At 32.3% G+C, this 23,351-nt stretch overlaps 3 protein-coding genes across 6 annotated transcripts; 1 reads left to right on the forward strand and 2 right to left on the reverse strand.

Annotated features, from left to right (window-relative positions):
• The first annotated feature begins 742 nt into the window (after positions 1-742).
• Positions 743-6,331, forward strand: LOC123890139 (dual specificity protein phosphatase 12-like). 2 transcript variants are annotated; one of them, XM_045939694.1, is made up of 6 exons: positions 743-1,319; positions 1,411-1,463; positions 1,912-1,976; positions 2,097-2,175; positions 4,994-5,299; positions 5,643-6,331. In XM_045939694.1, the coding sequence occupies exons 1-6, from the start codon at positions 901-903 to the stop codon at positions 5,795-5,797; spliced, it is 1,077 nt and encodes a 358-aa protein (XP_045795650.1). In that variant the 5' UTR covers positions 743-900; the 3' UTR covers positions 5,798-6,331. The 2 variants fall into 2 exon arrangements, with proteins under 2 accessions (XP_045795650.1, XP_045795651.1); XM_045939695.1 differs by lacking the exon at positions 5,643-6,331 and adding an exon at positions 5,368-5,603 and having other exon boundaries at positions 780-1,319; positions 4,994-5,331.
• Positions 6,332-7,567: 1,236 nt separating this feature from the next.
• Positions 7,568-15,837, reverse strand: LOC123890649 (rhomboid-like protein 20). The gene is made up of 8 exons (XM_045940293.1): positions 14,832-15,837; positions 14,613-14,713; positions 13,281-13,421; positions 13,047-13,113; positions 10,530-10,681; positions 10,338-10,439; positions 8,271-8,393; positions 7,568-8,003 (listed from the first exon to the last, which is right to left on the reverse strand). Exons 1-8 carry the CDS (start codon positions 14,857-14,859, stop codon positions 7,836-7,838), a joined length of 882 nt encoding a protein of 293 aa, XP_045796249.1. The 5' UTR covers positions 14,860-15,837; the 3' UTR covers positions 7,568-7,835.
• Positions 15,838-18,605: 2,768 nt separating this feature from the next.
• Positions 18,606-22,524, reverse strand: LOC123889328 (F-box protein At2g26850-like). 3 transcript variants are annotated; one of them, XM_045938614.1, is made up of 6 exons: positions 21,075-21,661; positions 20,482-21,032; positions 20,219-20,298; positions 19,575-19,747; positions 19,248-19,322; positions 18,606-18,800 (listed from the first exon to the last, which is right to left on the reverse strand). In XM_045938614.1, the coding sequence occupies exons 1-6, from the start codon at positions 21,136-21,138 to the stop codon at positions 18,613-18,615; spliced, it is 1,131 nt and encodes a 376-aa protein (XP_045794570.1). In that variant the 5' UTR covers positions 21,139-21,661; the 3' UTR covers positions 18,606-18,612. The 3 variants fall into 3 exon arrangements, with proteins under 3 accessions (XP_045794570.1, XP_045794571.1, XP_045794569.1); XM_045938615.1 differs by having other exon boundaries at positions 20,482-22,524; XM_045938613.1 differs by having other exon boundaries at positions 18,606-18,794; positions 20,482-21,892.
• Positions 22,525-23,351: the final 827 nt, after the last annotated feature.

Consider the following 23,351-nt stretch of genomic DNA (forward strand, 5'->3'; position numbering starts at 1 on the left):
TTAAGCATTCCATTAAAAGAAACTTTTTATTCAAAAAATTAAACACTCCAATTTCCAATGCGTTGACTTTACGCATTTCCATAAAAATTCTATAAAAAACTTACTATTTAAGGGCTTAAAGAGTGCCCCGGAGGCACTATTTAGCATTTGCCTTGATTTATAAACCTTGCAAATATATACTCTCACCGTCCCAAAATATAAGGACTAATTGACCACTACACGCACACCGATACTTAATTTTGATTACAAATATTTTTAATTGTGTATTGATAAAAATTATAGAATTTTGATATTATGATAATTTTTACATTTATATATTTTTAGAAAAATACGGTTAAAACAAGACATATGAATAGTGAATTTAGTCAAATGAGGTCTTATAAAATGAGACGGAGCAAGTATATGGAGTTTAAATTTTCTCAATTTATTTTCAGTTTAAAGAGAGATAAACACAAGTGAAGATTATTTGAGCTATAAAAAAATGGGAGCCACTAATTGGTAGACCACGCTAATTTTTTTTTTTTTTGCTTTCAATATGAGTGTAATTGGTTCGAGAGTCGGTTCTGCCATCAGTGGTTCCAGTCCCTTTTCGATCGCAGTTGTGGAAATCAAACCGTGGTCCTTCGTATCAAATTTAGCGTCAATCATAACTGAAACAATTAACGATTGATAAATCATCCTATTTTTTTTTTTTTTATAAAAACCACATTAAACGTTACTCGTGTATATCTTTTTCTAAATTGGAGAATTAATTAAACAATAATAAATACAGGAAAACCAAACCCATGTATGTGGGGTCTAAGCGTCAGTGAGAAGAGAATAAAAGAAGAGAATAACCTGACGCAAATTTCTTAGCTTTTCACTCACAATTCCCAAAAATCCCAATCCTTTTCAATTTCAATGTCTTACCAAGTCCGCGAAAATCTCTTCATCAGCAACATCAACCACGCCGCAGAAATTCTTCAAAACGGCACCGTTCCACCACACAACATCACTCACATCCTCTCCGTTCTCAGTTCCGCTTCCATTTCCTTCTTCACCGAATGGCGTTCCACTCTCTCCATCTCCGTTAACCAGATCTCCCAACTTCATGTCTCCGACCTCCCTACCGCCGCCAAGTCCGCTCTCTCTCCGGACAAACTCATCTACTCGCTTGAATACGCCGGTAAAGACCTCAAACTCGTCAGAATGGCGGTTCCGTTGAAAGATACAGAGAGTGAGAATTTGTTGGATCATCTTGAAGTTTGTATCGATTTCATTGATCGGAGTAGAAAGGAAGGTTCTGTTTTGGTTCACTGTTTTGCTGGTGTTTCTAGAAGGTTCTAATTTCAATTTCAATTTTGTTGCTGATTAAAGTGAATTTAGTATTTTAATAGGGTTTTATAATTTACTTGTGTTTTTTGATTGCAGTGCATCGGTTATTACGGCTTATTTGATGAAAAGTGAAAATCTGTCACTAGAAGGTGTGAAATCAAATCAATACTTTGTTTAAAGTCTTCAGGGACTTCGCGTTTGGTACATGCAAGTGCCTTTCTTCTTATTTTTACTATGATTTTTAGTTAAGTTACTTAAACCGACATGACACTGACACGACGACACTGATAATTAATTTAAAAAATGAATTAATTGAACGGAATCAATTATGTGTAGGTGTTGTGTGTTGGACACCACATGTTTCGGACACAAGACACACATTCGATCAGAAGTGTCTTGTTGCTACAGAGACCATATGCATACATGAATGAAAGTTTTGATGTGCTTAGTATTGTTGTTTGTTCATATAAGTAGTATATTTTCAAGATGGACTCAAGATTTTTTTTTGTATAATTTTCGAAGAAAATTAAATTTGAAATATCTTTTTCTTGAACTTATGCGTGGTTTTTTTCTTCCCTTGTTTTGATTTTTCTGCAGATGCCCTTGAATCATTAAGGCAGAGCTGTGAATTTGTTTGCCCCAATGATGGTTTTCTAGAACAGGTGTGTGTTATGAATCTCAATTTGTATGCTAGTACAGTTTTTTTTTTTTTGTTTAAAAAAGAAATTTTTATATTTGACAACGATGAATTTATGATATTCTTTATCTTTTTATTGCCTTAGTTGAAAATGTTTGAGGAGATGGGTTTCAAGGTTGATCATTCTAGTCCTGTGTATAAGCGCTTTCGCCTGAAAACACTAGGTATGGCTTCAGCTCCTTGATTTCCTTCATGTTGTGTGACCTCATGTTCATGTAAATGGCACTAAGTGACACCTTGTATGATTTTGGTGGTGTATGATATATGTACACTTTTGACTGTTTTTTTGTCATGTGTCATATCACTCATTGAAATAACTCACTTTTTGCACTTCCTATGTTTTTTTAATTTCAACTTTGTCCTTGTTCTTTCTCCTTTTCAGAGACACCATGTTCTTTTTTTCTTTTTCTTAAAACTTTGGGTTGAGCCTAACTCAACCCTGCAAAACCGGCTTATAAGGTGGGGATTGTCTCTACTTAAAAATCCATGTTTAGGTCATCTCACATATGACGTGAGACTCTTAACACACCTCCTATTCAACACATTCACATTTTGATAAAATGAATCATTTCCCTCAAACAAAGATAACCCATTTTATCATTACTTTTCCCCTTTGCAAATTCATCCTCTACAAATTGCTTATCAACGGCAACAATGTATCTTTTCTTTCTTGTTAGGTTTTTCTTTGTCATCAACTTCATTTTTATGTCCTAAAAAATTTGTTGGAAAGTTCAAATAGTTGTTTCTCGTAAGGATTAGAGAAAGTAAGAGATTTTTGGTTTTTCAGATTCTTTTCAACTTTATGCTTCAACTTCCAAATCTACCCTCAAACTAGTTTGACTTTGTGTAGGTTTGACGCTAAGCAAATCCTTATGGGAGTTGTAAATTTCGTTTAAGTGTGTCATTGTATCGATGACTACTTTGGTTTTGAAACTAAGGAGGCTTTTGAGAACGAGAATGTGATACTTCTACTCAGAAACCTTAATCTCAAAACACACGCCCTCTCTTTCTCTTGATAGCAAACATGTTTTGAGATGAAGGTTTATGAGTAGGATTAGGAGTGTCAAAATCTCATTCTCAAACGCCTTCATGTTTTCAAATCCAAAATAGGCAACGATACAACGACACACTTAACTGAATATTACGGCTCCTTTAAGGATTTTCTTAGCGTCAAACTTACACAACAATTTCAAGGGAAGGTTTAGAAGTTTGAAACACAAATTTGAGAAGAAACTAGAAAACCAAAAATTTCTTATTTTCTTTAATCAGAAGCAATTATTTGAACTTTCCAAGTTTTTTGGACAAAGAAACGAAGCAAAAACCTATAATAAGAAGGAAAGGTTTGTTGTTGTTGATAAGCAATTTTTAGAGGGTGAATTTGTAAAAGGAGAAAGCAATGATAAAATGGGTCAACTTTGTTTGAGGGAAATGATTCGTTTTGATAAAATGTGTTGAATAAGGAGTGTGTTAAGAGTCCCACATCGAATGTGAGATGACCTAAACATGAATTAGGCCCAACCCAAATTTCTAAGACTTTTTATTAATAAAATCAAGAGACACCATGTCTTTTATAAGTTTGTCAAATATCGACTAGTGTCGTGGAATTTAAAAAAATCTCTATTGTTCCACAAAATACTATATAGTAAATAGTGTTGTTTATTCTTAAAAAAGTAAATAGTGTTGTTTAATATCAGCTATTGTGAAACTGTAGCATAGTTTATTTTCGAGCAAGCCACTTTTTTTTGAGGGGTTATTTATTCAATAGAAAAATTTGTGCATCGGTATTTCATGTCCTGTGTTTTATTATACTTCCTTTCTCATATTATGCATTGTTTAAGGTTTTACATACCTCTTAAGGTTTTTTTTTTAGGATAAACGAGTGAGTAAAGTTAAGGAGAAGGGTGACTAGTCTCCCCACCTTGCATTAGTTTTTTTTTTCATTGGATAAAACCCTTCAGTATGTGGAAACTAAAAAAAAATCATCGTGGAAGAGCTTTGGAGGCTTTTGAATAAATTTTCAAATTCATCACACTTCTCTTTATAATACTACCAAAAGTAAAATAAATAAATATTACTCATCAATATTTCTTCTCAATCCTTTCAAAATCTCCCCCCAAAAAATTGAGGGATTCCTCTATCTTTATATGCCTCCTATTTGTCCAAAGCCTCCCCCTTTCTTCCCCTCCTAACTGCCATACAAAATCTTAAAAAATGATCAAGTGTACTAGTTCTCCAGATAAAATAATCTTCCTCGACTAAAATACCTTTATTAAGGGTATCCGGTGAAGCAGTTAGATAAAAAATTAATTAGTGTAGATTTGGTTGAGATACAAATAAATGAGGGTATTGTTGTAAAAAAATGATTAATAATTCCCTATGTTGTTGATAGCACGGTGTAGTGTGGCGGTGCGACCCTCTACTACCACGGCATAGGCAAATAATTTAAGACAAGAATTTTCTAAAGCGCACATTTAATATACAACAACAACCAAGCCTCATCCCACTAAGTGGGGTCGGCTACATGGATCAAACGACGCCATAATGTTCTATTATATACCTTATTCTATTCAACTCATTAATCTATAGATCTTTCTTAATATACTCCTAATTAAACCGGGCTATCTTAATAATAACATACATTCACTTTTTGCTCCAATCTCAATAAAACAACTTTCCGAGCTTCACCTTGTTTCTTTCCTAGTTTTGTTTAATAATGTCCTCCTTGTGCTGGTTGAGGGATGGGAGAAGGCTGAGGTTATGGGAAATCTACGATAATTATTTGAATCGTCTGGTAGTGTCTAATTTATTGCAATAGATTTTGGCATCATTTTGTATTTATGGACTTGTTTGTTCCTACTAGTAGTTGTTCTGGTATTATGCATATTTTGCGCCAATTTGATCATTTTGTCCACTATGGGCATTGAAAATGACATCAGCTAGTAATTTATGTCATCTGAGGAAAGAAATACCTCCTTTTTTCAGGCGAGAATCATCACTCAGGGTTGAGGATAGACAGTTCTAAACTTGGTGAAGATCCTGGCATGCCTAGTGAAACTTCTTCAGAGGTGGAAGGAGCTACTAAAGTAGAAAATAATCGTAGCCCTACCTATCGCTGTAAGAAGTGCCGTCGGATTGTTGCATTGCAAGAGCATGTCATAGATCATATTCCTGGTGAGGGTGAGACATCCTTTGGTTGGCACAAGTGGAGAAGCGGCAATCCTTTTAACAAGTCAAATGAATCTGAGTGTTCTTCCATATTTATTGAGCCTCTACGATGGATGAAAGATGGTAAGAAAACACTAAACTCGGTATCAAAATGTGTATATTTACAACAAGTTTTTTTTTTTTTTTTTGAGGTATATTTACAACAAGTTTTGAATTTGACTTGACATTGCTCATTTGTCCAAAATGCTCTGATTATTTGGTATAGACAAAGAAGAGTCATCTTTTATACTAATATTTTGAAGTGTATGTTACCAATCTTTTCTTGGAGCACTAATGGGTGTTTTCAATTGCCTACATTGTTTGAGTAGTTTGTTCTATTTATATAAAGTTCTTTGGTGATATAACTCGTCCGCATAAATATGCATTAAATGATAATAATTTTTTACCGATATTTTCTGTCACTCAGTTGAGGAAGGCGCATTGGAGGGAAAGCTGTCCTGTGCTCATTGTGATGCCCGTTTGGGATACTTCAATTGGGCAGGCATACAATGCAGCTGTGGAAGCTGGATAACCCCAGCTTTTCAACTCCACAAAAGTCGGGTAGATATAAGTCCTGTGTAACTCTTCCACTTTATACATCCTCATTCCGCGATAAGGGATGCCATTACTTTTTCCAATGTTCTTGGAATAGCATTCTTCTCAAGTTTTCCAAGCTGGTCTACTGCAAATTAAGTTTTGGAATGAAAGATCAAAGTCTATTTCCTCAGACCTGCTCAAGTATTCGAGGCTAAATCAATGCTGGTTGAGAGGAATGTAGTATTTTGCACCTTTTTTGCTTGGTACAAAATGATTTTTAGGATCTATAATTGGAGATTAAGGATTATGCATTTCTAGTACATGGTGAGGCATGAGTTGGGTTTCTAATGTTGCTAGTTTCCCCAATGATTGATGGTCATTATAGGATACTAGATTAAGGATTATGCTTTTTACCCCGATGATTGTACTGTCCATGTATCTGGTTTTCTCTATACTATTTATTTTCAAAATTTTCTCTTTGGTTAAAATAGACCGGCTACGCTGAAATCCACACACATCTTATATGGATTGATACATCTGCAATGCCTTGAATATACAGATATTTTAATTCCTAAGCAAGTGGGTCAGAACTTGATTGCTTCGATCATAATTACTCCAATTGTTAAACTTGTCATAGATGATATCAAGTTGTCTCTCTCTACATGCTTTTGTCCACGACATATTTTGCTAATACACATTTGAAAACACTTGTGAAAATATTTTCGATTTTTAAAAATTTGTATTAATACAAAATCAAAGAAATAAACCTTTAAGAACTAAATTTGCTCGACTTAATTTACCTTGACCTTGCTAAGGAATGAGTCAGATACAACTAAACCAGAACCAACAAACGGGCATATAAAATACAACAAGGATGCACTTAACCGCCGTCCGACATCAACAAGCAAATTGTAGGGGTGTACCTCTGACCCCTACAATTCTAAAGGAAGAATTGGTGATTACTTTTTTTGAATTTGGAAAACTTCGTGAATCAACAAAAATAGAGGAATTGAAAATAGAAAAGAAACAAAAAAAAGAGTATCTTCAAATCATTCTTAGTTCAACCATCTCAACCCATCTTCGCTTTGGCTAAGATTATTCTGCCAAGCGAGTTTCGGCAAGTACATTGACCCCACACAAATCAGGTTCATGAAACAAAAACTACTAGTTATATTTATATATGCAATTCATTTCGCCCCACTCAACTCTATATCTAGCCAAAGGTAAAGACTTGCATTCTGTTACTCTGATAAAGATCCATCTTATGGTTAGGATTCTTCTTTATCTTTTATCATACTTGGTAAGTTGTAGAGTTTTATGTTAAAACAACACTTAAAAAAAATGGAAGGAGTCTCTTTCTATTGTGCTGCAATAGTCAAATTTGGCTCATGGCTGTGAAAGTGATGGTTAACAAATATCATACATAATAGAATAGGATAAATATCATGTCATGTGACCTTTATTTGGACCATAAAAGAATTTAAATAGTATAACCAAATTAAAGGTTATGCTATGTTACACACTAAAAAATAGTAAAATATGATAAAGAAGCGAGTGTTTCATATAAATATTGTTTAAATAGCTAATTATTTGTTATTATTATTATACAACTATTTATGCTGTTAAGAAATGATTTTTTAAATAAAAAGTTTGCTCAATAAGCTCATGTGTCAGTTCATTTGGCTCAACCTATTTATTATTCCAAAAATATGTTGACCCTGTTATGGTTGAATGATTGATACAAGAAAATTCAATAGTCAGCGTGACATTGTTAATGGCTCTGTGTGCTTTAAACAAACTGCATAGAACAATATCTCTGGTAAAATGATAAGCATGTTTTCCATATGATTCAAGTAATTTGTACAGGCTCCTAATTCTCATTGATCTATTAACACCAGTACTAAAATGGATATATCTAAAGATTAAAAGTTAAGCTGAGAAAAATGATCCTCAACAGGATTGAGGATGATGATAAGATGAATGTCCCGATCCTCGCGTCATAATTAGCAAATTTCAAAGACTTGTTAAGGACTGGCATTTCATCTATCAATTCAGAATAATCCGTCTTTTGTTTAAAGAAGAATTAGTGGGCCTGTGCCTCCAGTAGGATGTTTGTTGCCACATTCACGTCATTTCTGGCCTGCACTAGGGCTTGTTGAGCAGAATTCCTGTCAAATCCCATTGAAACAAGGGTTGCAATTGAGTCCTCTGATGGTTGTACTGCAGAATGCATTGGAGCTGGATAGTTTCTCTGCAAGAAGAATCCTTATTAATATTACACAGAAGTTTATTATGTTTGAGTAAAGTCGAGCCATGCCTATTTCAGGCAAAAGACTTGACTTCGGCGATAGGCTCGATTTGTCAAGAAAGTGAGCCAGTTTTCTGACTTAAGCTCAACTTGTAGCTCATTGGCTGCTTGAGCTCAATGAGCCAAACTTGAATCCCATACTCAATGAATTAAAAGGAAGTTGGATGAATCAAACCGTAAAGAGTTATAGGCTTATGAAGTAAAACTTGCCTCCATTTGGCGACCTGGGAAAGATGGTACATTGCCCATAACATTCCTTGTTGGTGTTGTGCGTGGAGCCCCGATGGATGGCAAGGAAATTCGTGAAAAGAACGATGAAATAAACTCCGGGAACTGTAATGTAGGCTCATATAAGAACACAAAAGTAACAACAAAAACTTCCAGCAATATGTATAAAGTATAGGGAAAAGTAGAAAAAGGAAAAACAAAACTAGTCTAAACATAAAAAATTAGAATCTTTCATGGTTATGGAATTTCACAATAATTGATGAATCAAGGTAATATAAAGAACATTAGAAGACAAAATAACAGACATATCGCAGACAAGAGCATGATTCCCCTTCCCCCCATCTTGCATTTGATTAACAGCTAAAAGGGATGGCAGTGCCTAGCATGGTTGTCAGGATCGGGATCCCACTAAAGATCGTTGGGGTATAGAAAGATCGTAGACCGTAGGATCGTAACAAGGATCATAAGATCCCACAAATTTTCTCAAACATAAAAACTTCATTAATATTAAACATAATCAAAACATAAAAACTTCATTAATCTCTAACATAATCAAAATAGCTTAGACTTTTAAACTTGAATAAACTTAGACACAGAAAAATAACAAGACAATTGCAGTTATGAGAGGTTGAAGTGATGAGAATAGGATGAAGAGAATTTATAGAAGAGATTGAACTAGGGAATACAAGTGAATGATTAGTAACTACAGAAATTAGAGATACGGTTGATGAATTAGGGATAGGGATGCGATTTGTATCAAGTAGCCACCAATTCCCTAAGTTAACAAAAGTTCCTCAATTTTCGATCCAAAACGAGCAGGTTTCTAGTTGAAACGGTTCAGTTTCGGGTTGGGGCAGTACCATATGTACCGGGTCAAAACAGAGCAACCGGGTCGGTTCGGTGCGGAACGGGCTGAAACTTATATTAACCCGGTATGAAACGACGCGTGGAAGATTGCTGATCCTGCGATTTCACGCTCTTCCTCTGCGCTTTCACCATTTCGACGTATCTTAGGAGTTTCGAACCGCTCCGGCACGGTGGATGACGGCCAACTCGTAAGATCGTAAGATCTCAGGAGTTAACTCCCGATCTTGACAACCATGGTGCCTAGTCTTAAATTCTATGTAATGTCCATGAAGAATCAAGATGGATTTGTGAAGTTACAAAATGCATTGCAAGAAATCAAGGATGAGCTGTCAAGTGGGTTGTAAAGGCAATCAAATAATGCACTCATAAGCAAGAAATTTAGCATCTAACCATCTGCAACGATATTTGAAAGATTTCAAATTTGGTTTTACCTCTAATAAACAATGTCACAAATATGCATACTCCATATGGAAAAACATCTCAAATTCAATCAATCTGAGTCAGACTGATTATTATTATTATTATTATTATTATTATTATTATTATTATTATTATTATTATTTTGTTTTTTGCATATCAGATAGTTTTAAGTTTAATAACCTATGAATTACATTATCAAATAGTTTGTATTTAGAATTCAAGATGCAAGATGTGTGTAACTCCATACATAAGGTAGCTTAAAAAAATCTAAGAATCTATTGAATAATTTGAATTAATATGTTTATATCGCTTCATGCCAAGTTTTAGAGAAGTGTAAAAGTGACATGTGGTGCTTATGTATGAATGTATGTATGTAGTGTTCACCATATTAGTTTAAATTTAACAACCATAAGTGTGGCATCAAATAGCTGGCATGGACTTTTGTGTGAAAAATATTTCATGTTAATCTTAACTTTTAAGTATATCAATGGATGAATGGAATACAAAATAATCTTGAACGAATATGAAATTTTAGAAGCTTGATATGAATGATGGAAGCTTTGAACCCAACAGTGATGCTTATCAAACATTCATCCTATAAATTGATAATAATTGGAGTAAGATTGATTTTGACTTGCACTTGTCAACAAATTCTGACCATATATTTACATACGTACATTCCTTTGGGAAATCTTATGTCAATAAAAACATAGTTGCTAAAAGATACGATAATAAAATCTCAAACATCAGACATAAAATTACCTTTGCTTTGCGGATATAAAAGACATTCAAACGGTATAAGGAACCAGCAAGGATGCCACATATCCCTGGTAAGACGGAGCTTTTCCAATGTGACAGTAGAAGCTGCAATAAAATAAATTAGTTTCCATGAGTTGATTGGTTCTACTATGTGTTGATTGGTTATACAAGCACCCATAACTAAGTTCTACTAACCTGAAGTCCAGCTACATATATGATTGACTTATCAGAGAAGTTGAAACCAAACATACGGAATCGTGTTGAAACGGGAATGTCAAAGAAAAAGGGTACAAACGAAGCAAATATAAGGCCGTAAGGTCCAGGAGTGACTAGGATTGCTGAAGGATCTGCAAGAAGTGAACAAAAAACTTTCGAAGTAAGAATAAACATTTTACTTCATTTTAAAAAACTAAATGGTCAGAAATTTAAATATCAAGGTGCAGAAAGCCAAACATAAGTTACGTAACTAATTGCACAATCAAATATTGGTTAATGAATTGCTACACAGTATCCACAGGTTCCACACGGTAAACTTGTTCCATCAAATTCTTACATAATATGTATGCGCCATTTGGCACTGTAAAGAAGGCGGGGCAATTCATATACCATTCAAATTTGTTCAAATAAAACAAATCAGTATCCACAGGTTACACACGGTAAATTATCCCATCAAATTCTAACATAATATGTATGCGCCATTTGGCACTGTAAAGAAGGCGGGTCGTTCATATGCCATACAAATTTGTTGATAGGATGATTTCAACATAATCATTTATTGTTGTGTGGATTTTACAAAAACAAGCTCACATTTGAGTATCATAAGCTGCTTGGATCATCACTAAACAAATAACCTTTCAGACTCTTAGAATTTGGATTGCACCTACAAAATCGGCTTGCTAAGATGATGGATGCATCCCATTTAAAAACTCATTTTGAAGCCTGATTTCATTCAATGGGGACTCTTAACCCCCCACCCCACACCCAGGCATTTGGAGCATGAACGGAGAGTGGCTCGACGGCGGGTAGCCGAACGGGTCTTTGATAGGCTCTGATACATCTTAGAATTTCAGTTTTGCCTAACTCAACTCTACAAAATTAGCTTTCTAAGGTGAGAGATGCATCCCACTTATAAACTCAATTTCAATATTGTCAATTGTGACGTCATTTCTAACTTCAAAGCCAGATAATAATGTCAGCTCTAGGGATAAATGGAGATGTGGTGGTCTACAGATGTTAGTTAGGAGTATGCCTAGGAATTGTTTATCTCCAATCATTTCATCATGTGAAAGTCCTTTGGGCTTAAATAATACATAAGGAATGTATCCACTGCAAAAGGTGGCCAAATTCAACTCGGCAGAGAAAAATTGGAGCAGAAAAAACAAAATCCCCACCATTGGTCTGGTCAAACAGGCTGCAGTCCCATGTCAAGGACCTATTAACAATAAATAAACATAAGTACTTTCCAACTTGATCCTATTGTCGTGTTTGTGTGCTCATCCATTGTAACATTTGCATCTTCACAACATTGAGCATATTTTCTTGTTAGCGTTTTTACTGCTTAGCATTCAGTTTCATACAACATCTCAATTATTATACTGTAGACCTATACTAAGAGGAAATACTTTAGTGGCCCTGTCTTGTGTTCTCAAACTAGTCATGATCCTATTTTACATATCTTTTATCTTTTGTAATGTATCTTCATAGCAAGTAAATTGCTTCTGTTGCCACATGTCAGCCTCCTTGGTACAAGACCAAATTTTTTGTAGTGTATCTTGTCTTAACCTCTACTCAGTTACCCTCTTCCACAACTTCATAATACAGTGCATGGGTACACTCTGTATAATTTGTGGTTTTGCAAGTTACGTTGTTCATAAAGATGTGGATTGAAGTGTATCTCCCCCACTCGTCATACATTACATTATATCTCAATTTCATTAAACATCTTTGTGAGTCATCTTATATCTTTCTCTCCTAGTCCTAGACCAGTCTATATCTCAATTCTCAATAGGTATAATATCTATAGTACTATCTAGTCCAACCACTTAGCAATTATCTATTCTCTTCAATGCTTCAATTACCCCAGACTCCCGAATCCTAGGAAAAGAGGTGTAATATTAGTCCTCCTTCTAGTGAATAGCCTATTCAAAGGGAAATAAAATCATGTGGCCTATAAACAACTTAAGAAAGTAACTCTTGACCATTTCATTGATATTTTGTTCTATGACCAAGACTTAGGAAGTATGTTGTCTCAGCATAAGCGTTTCATTTAAAGGGAGGATCTTCATAAACAGATCAGTGTTATTAACCATGGATCAGCGTAACAAATTCCGCTGCACAACAGTGTTTTAGCGCCGCTATTTGACAACATTTTGTACAAAACAGTGTATTACAGAACAATAGCAATTTGTTCAAATTCCTCTAGGCAATAGCATATAGTGCCGCTATTAAACAACACTAAAAAAGATAACCATTTATCCTCTCCCATGCAATTCTTACTAAATCAAAATTTGAAAAGGCTCACCAAATGTGGGAAAAAAACATTATAAAAAGTTCATAAGATGATACAAAATAGTTAAGCAGAAAACTCGGCACACAAACAGAAGTGACATGCACACCCAGATATATGGAGTATCAGAATAAAATGCATATAAAAAGATTGGTCGAAGTTTAAGAGGTGGAAGGCATTATAAAGATCAATATTGAGAAGAATACCTTTTAAAAGTGCAACAGCAAATACTTCAAACAGAAGTGAAGTTAATATGGAGAACACAATAAACACCTGCATAAAGAGTGCATCGCATATTTCAGAACCCCATAAAGTGATACAAGGCACTTTACAAATAGCAACTAGTTTCATAAAAGGTACATTACATCAACCAGAACTTGGTTCCAAAAATATATAGAGATAGCAATTAAATCCGAAATGCAAACTAATAAGTTACTTACTGAGCATTTATTGGAACCAATTTGTCTCTCAAATACCCTGAAGTAATATAGCAGATATAGTCCAAACATCAACTCTGGTGTTGATGTGAAGGAAAATATGAACATAATCAACTTCCATATGCGAAGCTTCCCAAAAATATCCTGCCACACCAAGAAGAACATGACTCAAGACTACATTATAAATGCACAATATGCACAGATTTGTGTGAAATATGTCATAGTTCCCGTGTTTCTATTATCTATAATCATAACCGTAATATATAACCTAGAAGGCAAATAAAAAACAAGAACCAGAAAATCTTAGCATTTACTATACCCCCATCAGATTTGTACAGTGAAAACATTATCCCTTACTACAATTCCAAGGGAAAAAAGTTAAATAAATATATCTGAAGCTCAAACTCACACCAATTAAAATTTCACCTAAGATTAACCTCTACGAATCCATTTGATTTGCAAAAGGTAAATACTGGACAGAACAACACTGAACAAAACAGGACAATAACAAACTTTTAAGGTATTGAACAAAAAGGTTATTTTGGCATTTTAGACAACTTGTACTTGGGACAAAAAGTTGTCCAGTGGTCCAGTGAGGGACAAAATTTTATGCTTTGTTTGGATTGATGAAATATAATGGAATGGAGCGGAGCGGAATAGAGTGGAGTGGAATGGAGCAGAATGGTATAACTCTTCCATTCCATTGTTTGGACATTTTAAAAAGGAGATGAACAAAATTGAAGGTAAGTGGTGGTATGGGATGAAATCCATTCCATTCCATTATTATTTTTCAAATCCAAACAATGGAACATTTTCCATCCCTTTCCATTCCACTCCATCTCATTCCATCAATCCAAACATAGCCTTAGTTTTTGTCGAGTCTCTTGCCCAACACTGAACAAAACAGGAAAACACAAATTTTTAAGGTATTGAACAAAAAGGTTATTTTGACATTTTAGGCAACTTGTACTTGGGACAAAAAGTTGTCCCGTGAGTCAATGAGGGACAAAAATTTCAGTCTCTTGCCCCTCAATTTTTCCAGTCTCATGAACAGTTTTAAAATCAAACACGGGTTAAGATAAAATTTACACACTCTATAACATGATCAAAAATTTACATATCAGGCCAGACAATTTAAAATTAATCAAAACTATAAACTAAACAATGGGAAAAAAAAATTAAAAAACTCACTCATTCCCAAAACACACAAATGTCACAAACAAAATCAAGTAACATATACAACTGAAAAATAACACAATTAACAAACCTAATTAGTAATTAGATAAAAATTACATAACAAAAAAAATTAAAAATGAAGAAAAACGAAAAGGGTACCTGATAAGATAATCCTAGAGTGTTGAAACGACCTTGGATCCCAAAGAAAATTGAGAAAAGCGCTGAGGCGATGACGAAAGCCCTTGTAACAGGAGCATTTGCTGTGACAAATAAGCATTTTAATTTGAATGCAAATCGAAAATCAAAATAGTTAATCGCAAAAATTTACAGAAAAATAAAAATTGAAGAACCCAGAAAGGGGATAGAGAATTAACGCACTGAAACCAGATGGGCCTCCGTTCATCATGGTAGTGAAGCAGAAAGCAACGATCTTTTCTTCTTTTTCTTCACAGTTTTCTGGGTTTTCGTTTGAAACTTTGCTACTATTTAGTTTTTTGGGTCTTCGTTTCAATTACGAAAATTATTACTACTTTATACATTTTCGTATTTTATCTTTTAATTTAATAATAATATTGTTTTGGGTGCTGTTAACTTGTGCCCTTAAGGCACATGATAAGGAGCAATAAATGATGATTGACTCCATTTATTTTACTTTGAAAGAAACAACATCATAAATTGTGTCTCATAAAATTTTTAAAGACAAAATTGCCCTCAACTATATCACACACCCGCTTCTATTTACATTTAAACACACCCGCCTGACATTTTCTTTTGCTTATTATTATATGTATGTATATTTTTTATTCAATCACACCCGTTAGATCAATCTCACGTACCTGATCATGCCACATGTCTCTTATTTTAATTTATTCAAAAATTCATTCATGAAACTAAACCAAAGGATCCACTCCTTCCTTCGTTGCCGACCTATCCTCCTCAATCCTCAGTGACCAACCCACCGTTATAAAGAACCACCATAGCTGCTCATTCATCCTAAAATCCACACTTGCAACATGGAAAAAATAACAAATTGAAAAGTAAAAGAAAAAGATAACTCAAATGGATGCAAATCAACCAAATTTTTAACCGGTGAAGGACAATGGCGGCGAAAGATGGTGGCAAAAGGGACATCCGCGACGCTACTCTGAACACGGCCAGCGGCGATTTGGAAGAGGTGTTTCAACATTTCAATTAGATTTTGTTCTTCTGAAGCTTTCTTCTGCTGTGTGATTCTATTGCTTTTTCTGTTATGCGGTTAAACTTCTAGATCAAGAATTGGCTTCTCAAAGATCTGTTGTTTTGCAGTTCTTCCGTTGCCTGATGTTTCAAAGACCTATGAGGAAAAGCAAAAGGAATCTGCGCGGCGGCCACAATAAAATTGTTTATTTTGAAAAAAACAAAACCTGATTTGAACCCGTCACAGAAGAGGGTAATTTTGGAAAAATAAAAAATAAAAACACTCTTTTTTATATTATTTTGACTGAAGTTAATTTTGGGTGGGACCAACCATCATTTATTGCTTCTTATCATGTGCCTTAAGGGCACAAGTTAACATTGCCCTATTGTTTTTACTATCTTAATAATGATATAATTAATTAAAGTGTGCATATTTGAATGGCAAATACCAATGAAAAATGGACACGTGTAAAAGTAGTTGCTTATTTGGAGTCTTTTGAGCTGGATTTCTAGTTCTAAGTTCTAACTACCGATATGTATGTGAGGTGGGCACACGAATTAAAATTAAGTATTAGAGAATTGTTTTTTTAATATATTTAACTTTGAATACAATAATTCGTAGGAAAAAAATTGATAGTGTAAAATAATTTTATATTTTTAATTAATGATAATTATATTTTCCGTTACATCACTTCACTTTAACTTACTTTCTTAATATGATGCGGTAAATTGATGACTTTTTATTGGATAATCGTGTAAAACTATTTTACATTGTCAATACATTTTTATTAAATTCTAATTCACAACTTTTAAGATCTTTGAATTCCTTATTTTTGAGTTTATGGAAAATAATTTATGCAAATAAATAAGTTTTATATATTATTATAAGTTTGTTAAATTAATTTATAGAAAAATAGCTTATGAAAATAAAATTTTTGTTAGGGAAGATTTATAAATTAGCATAAAATCTTATTTAAATAAACTATTTTTCAAAAGCTAAAATATAAGTTGTAACCAAAAATAAAAAAGCTAAAATATAAGTCAATCCGACTATTATTATTTTCATGACTCTAAGTAAGTTGTCAATATTTTTTATGGTTAATTAAATAAAAGTCACATTCTCTCTTGCTAATTATACAACGTTCTTAAACGTGTAAAATGGATCGTAAACAATACTTAAACAAATTGGAGAATTAATATAGGTCAAACTTTTTATATAGGCATTCATTCATCTTTTTTATATAGATAGCATTAATTAGAAAACAAAAAAAATAATCTCATCAAATAAGTAAATATGATCAGATTTCATAGTTAACTAAAATTTATTAGAAATTTTATGCACATTAGGGATGACAATGGGTAGAGTATGAGTAGGGTACTATAGTACCCATCTCCATACCCGCGGATTGAAAAAATACTCGTAACCATTCCCATACCCGCGTGGGTAATAACTTTTGCTCCCGTCCCCATATCCTATGTGTACCTAGGTACCCATACCCGTACCCGTTACCCGCATTGTTACTAAAAATAAATTGATCAATTATAAAATATCATATAATTTTAATAGAATTAAAAAAATTTCAAAGATTTTAATATTGACTAATGAAAATTATAAACAAAATTATTACTAACCTTATGTTAAAGTTCATATTTATGTTAAATATTCACATTATTTTTATATTATGTTATAAATAAACATTTTTATTAAAAATATGTAATACTTTAGTAGAGTTGTATTGTTTTAAATTGATTTACATATATTATAATATAATAATATAAATAAAATAAATAAATATATATTATGCGGGTATGAGGCGGGGTGGGTACTAAGGTACCCGTACCCGCACCCATACCCGTTCATTTTTGCGGGTAATTACCTATACCCGTGCCCGTACCCAAAATGCGGGTTTTTACCCTACCCGTTGTGGGTAATTTTTGCGGGTACCCTCTAGGTATGTGTCAAATTGTCATCCCTAATGCACATCGGTATCTTCAAAGCATCGTATTTGTTTTAAGATAGAAATATCTTGACTTTATTAGATTAAAAGTTAAATTTCATTTTTTGCCCTCTATTTTTTACAAACATGCAATTTTGATATTTTAACTTTTATAATAGCATTTTTGACCCATAACTTTAGTTTCTTTTGGGAAAAGTTGGCCCCCCATTGATTTTGGCCAAGTTAATGTACACGTGGACAACGACTCACATGCCATATTAGCATATCATGTGAGTTAATGTCCATGTGTGTGTTGACTTGCTGACTTGACATGTGTTATGTGAGTCGATATCCACGTGTGCGCCAACTTGATCAAAATCAATGGGAAATTAACCTTTTGCAAGACTCTGTTTGGTTGAGCGGAAAGAAAGAGAAAGAAAAGAAAATTACGGATTCCAATGGATGAACTTGGACAAAAGTTAGTCTACATTCATCAATTGATTCATCCATTGAAATCCGTAATTTTCTTTCATTTCTCTTTCTTTCTGCTCAACCAAACGGATCCTAGAGTTATGGACCAATAATGCTATTACGAAGATTAGGGGTCATCAAAATTGCAAGTTTGTGAAAATTAAAGAGTCAAAAATGCAATTTAACCTAATTTAAAAGGGGATAATAACTTTTTTTTTCCCCTTAACTAGTGTTCATTTCCCATTATATTTATAACCTTTTTTTTTTAAAAAAATATTTATCCCAAAATTTTAAGGCCTAAAAATCTTGTTTTGTTGCGTCAAAAAAAAATCTTGTTTATTTGGCCTCAGCCCTGCTCTAATAGAAATGTTGCATAAGAAAAAAAACGAGCATAAACTAGTAGAGAAAAAGGAAAAAATGTAACATATACATTATTGCTTATGTAGTGGTGCATGAAACCATGATGTTACATAAAAGCTGAAAATTTCATCCAATGTAAATTTCCCAAGTTTAGACCTATAGTTAGGAATGTGGACTATTTTATTTACAAAGTTCTATAGAATTGGCCAAACATGCTATTCCACAGTTTTTGTTGGCCAAAGTTTCTTCCACCTTGTAATTTCCTCTTTGCTATGCAACTTTCTAATTCCTCCATAGAAACCTTCTATTTCATTTCCTTGTTCTCTATGATTCTTTCTGTTTATCATTGTTTGTCTCCATCTTGAACCAACTGTGTATTGTGTGAACTCCAAAATCACTGTATCTGTCATAAACATTTTTTGTTAGTTAATTAATCTAAAATTTTGATTAAAAATATTAGTACAATCATATAAGGTAGTTTTATGTTTGTACAACTTTAATTTCATAAGAATAAAAATAAATTCTATGCACTCATTGCAGTTAGTTTATCTAAACCAATAGATAGAAATCAGACGATTCAAATTATAGCAATTTAAAAAATTAAAAATCTAAATTATATAACTATAGTGATCGATGACAACTATTTTTTATTTTTTTTTGAAATTTTTAACTTTATGTCAACATATTAATTAACCTTTATAAATATTTTCTTCATGTTTTCCAAATGATGTGCTTCAAAAAGGTATACAACACTTTGTTTAATTTAAAATTTTCTAAATAAATACAATAAAGTGAAAATTCAAAAGCAGAAGAATTAAAATTTAAAATGTGTGCTAGTGGATACTCTTACCTTTATTGTGACATTGGCAATGGTTCCCTTGCTCTTGACATGTTTCCAAATGACCAATGATACTATACCACCAACCTACAACAAAACATTTTTAAAAAATTAGTGCATGATGATAATCAAACATATCATGACCATGTTAATATATAATATTTATTCATGACAAAAAAGTATAAGAATGAGTTATATAATATAGAAATAATGGTTCTGTTTCATTTGTTTTATTCAAGTTTATTTACTAACATAAACATTTGTACGAATGTATATGAAAGTTTATGAAAATAACTTATGACTTATCCTTTTAACTTATTTTCATAAGATGAGACATACCATAAGGGAATTCCTTGTTTCTTCTCCATTGAATTTCAACATGATCTCCAGGCCTTAAATCATCTAAGCAATCAGAAATATGAAGAACATGTGAAGGAGAATCAATAGGTGGCACTCTTAGCCTCTCCCATTTTATGTTTTCCTCAATTGTCCATCTCCCATTAGGTGAATACCTATCAAAGAAAGCATGAACTTATCAATCTTCAAAAATTTGTGAAAAATAAAAGTTCCTATAAAAGGTTAAACTTCTAAAAATTCAAGTATAACGAATGTTTTATAAATCATATCGAACTGACCAATTCAACTGATTGAAACAGTAACTGACCTGTTCGTCGATTAGTTTTATCCTTTTAAATAGTAGTCTAGTTGAACTAGATTGAACCGCAATTGGTTCGACCGACTCTTATTTTTTGTATTTTTTAGTATATTTTTATACCTTTTAAATACTATATATATATTTTTAACCACGGTTAAACTAATTGAACTATAATCCGAAGTCTCATTGGTTCAATCTATGATTTGGTTTTTAGACATTGGTTGTAACTTCAATATCAATATTAAACCAAAAGGAGGACAGATAGAAAGACAAGTTGGTTGGCAGCTAAACTCAACTAAGAATTGAATGAGTCAACTTTGGCACATACCTTGCTTGAAAAGTATCTATTCTAGAGTCATAGCAAAGTTGAGCATCATAACATGAAAGCATGAATCCAGCATGTCCATTCTGAAAAAAAAGTAATTAAAGTTTCAAGCATTTAATAACAAAGTCCTTAAGTCAGAAACACTGCACAGAAATATTAACATTAACAACTAATTACGGACTTTCACTATTTCAAATAAAATCAGAGATTAATTAAGAAAATAATTACTACTACTAAAAAGTATTTGCATGCAACCAATTAATTACCTCACGGTTATAAACTTGAGCAGGGAACCAAAATTTTCCATTCTCAAGAGAAAGATAAAGTGCAGCAATTGAATCATCTAGCCTTGACTTGATATAATTTTCTGATTTTGATTTAATCCAAAAAAAAGGAACAAAACCATGAAGAAAATCAAGTATTGTTTTCTGATTTTTGTGTTGATTTGAACTCTTGTCTATGTTTCTTGAAGCTACATAACATTTCCATTCTCTATAAGCAGCATCACCAAAAACTTTACTCCATTTAATCTTCATATGTTTCTCCCATAAATAATCACTTCTACATTTTTTTCTAAGAGATTTACACACTTTTGCCACATTGCATAATTCACTTGGTGAAAGTTTTTCAAGTATACAATCTAATGGTAAATCATGCAAATCCAAGAGAGAAACTTTCTCTACCTCTTCTTCTCCATGCTCAAATTTTGAAGCTAAACTCTTGTTTGATAATTGCATGCCAAGAAAAAATTGAAAAAAACTAGTTCTTATTTTGAACCTAGAAGCTAGAAAACTTAAAAGCTTTTCAAAAAACACATTTGAAAAAACTAGTTTTGTCCCATTTGATGAAATTGGTTTATTTGTAAAAGATTTTGAAAGGATCATAACAAAGGAAACAAAAGATATAAGAAAGTAATAAAGCATTTTGATTGATTGGTAACAAAAGGGTTCTCTATTTGAGATTTTGAAAAGGAGAAGAAAAGATGAAAATTATATATACCAATAAGAGATTATTTTGAAAGGAAAATAAGATCTACCAATGGAAGATGAGAGAGTAGTGATTTGGCCAAACCAATGGTATTTGTCTTGAGAAAGACTTGTGTAGACTACACAACCGACAAGGTTACTTAGGTTGGTTAGTTGAAGCTAATTTTGTTTACTTTGAACACAAAATAAACATCATCAAAGGATGATTCATAAACATGTTTCTAAGCATCTACATGACATAGTGATTTTTAACAAAGCAACCAAGAGATGAAATGTGTGTGTATGGTTAGTGAAAGGTAGCTGTTATTTAGTTGATCAATTGAGAAGCTAGGGAGGAGAATGCAAAGCTATATATATGATTTTGTGAATAACAAGCTGAAATCTAGTCTAGGAGATGAATGGAAACATATAAGACACGTGGATAGAGCTACACATGTCAATAATAAAATGTGCCAAAAAAAATGTCTTAGAAAGAAAAAGATTAAATATATTTTTGTCCTTCTAAAGATACCAATTTTCACTTTTAGAAGGAATAAATATATTTTAGTCCTCCTAAAAATTTACTTCAAACTTTAGTTCCTCTCTAAACTTTTTATTTTCAATTTTAATCTCTTATTTTTGTAAAAGTTTATGTCGCATGCTCCAAGTGATATTTTTTTATAACATACTCATTGATATATAAGACTCTAAAATATCATTAGTTTAATAATTTAAATACTCAATTTTTTTTAAGCAAACAAAAAGTGTAAAAGCCAACCCAAAAAGGGAATACAACCTTAAATACTTAATTTTTAATCTTCATTAATTTATCTATAAATTTAAACTAAAAAATAAAATTATTAAATAATTAAATCATCAAACTATATGTCATAAAAAACAGAGGATAAAATGAAAAATTTAAAATTTACGGGATTAAAGTTTAAATTCTTTTTAGAAAATTTAAAAATAAAAGTTGATATATTTAGAAGAATTAAAAATATATTTAACAAAAAAAATAATAAATTATCAAAAAGAAAGAAAACATATGTGTGAATTACCAAGGGGTCCCTTGCCTCTTTTTTTTTTTTATAAGAAAATGAAATTAATATATTAACTAGTGATGAAGTACAAGGGATGCTTCAACCCTTACAATATAGCATTAAACACTTTCAAGACAAGCTAATGGATTAATTTAATCAAACTTTACCATAATTTCTCTTGCGTGTGTGTATCTTAAATTTATGGTGTGGTTGTGTAAAGAAGAAAAGAAAGGGACTGTTATCGGAAAATAAATGATGTGTTTTTTTTTGAAGGATTTAATAAAGGGTCATGATAATTTGTGCCCTAAGGGTACATGTTAAGCTACCTAAAAATAGAAATATAGCATTTAATGATACAAAGAATTTAATGTTTAAATAATTGAATACACCACAAGTTCAATAAATTTTTTCCACATTTATCTTCTTAACATGTGCCCTTAAGGGCACAAGTTAACATTCTCCTTTAATAAAAGAATTAAAACAGGCTGGTTTGTGTGTCATAATGTGATTTGTCACAACTGTGCAATTAATTAGTTCACCTGTTTACTTTGCCTAACTTACCAAACTCTTGCAGCTTCCATCTAAAAGATGCAGACACATACACAACTCATATTCATTCATAATCATAATTGGTCCCCACTCCACAACCAAACTTTGCGTCCTTTAATTTATTTATTGTTTCATTTATGTAACAAAATTAATTTACATGAGCTGGTTCATTAGTCACGTTCAAAATTATTGTTTCTTTTTAAATCTTCTTGCACTTGTTAGCATTTTTATACATTTTTAACAAAAAGAAGTTATTTTATATTGTACATATAATTTATTTTATTGCTTTTTATGAAATTAATTGTTTTTTTATGTCATAAGAAAATGTCGAAATTATTAACTTGAATATTTTATGGTATTATGAGTTCGAACTTGAGATATTTTATTTATGAATGAGTTTTATATGTATTTATCATTCTATCTAGAGACTACAAAGAATTCATTGTTGTTTAAGAAAATAGCAAAGAAAAATGAATGACTAAAATTAATCAACATTAGGAATTTTTTTTGAAGAGGATATAAATGTGATATTTATTTTTTGACTTTCACCATCATTTTAATCTGGTTCGAGAGACAATTTTG

The sequence above is a fragment of the Trifolium pratense genome, linkage group LG6, assembly GCF_020283565.1.
Source record: "Trifolium pratense cultivar HEN17-A07 linkage group LG6, ARS_RC_1.1, whole genome shotgun sequence".
NCBI lineage: Eukaryota > Viridiplantae > Streptophyta > Magnoliopsida > Fabales > Fabaceae > Trifolium > Trifolium pratense.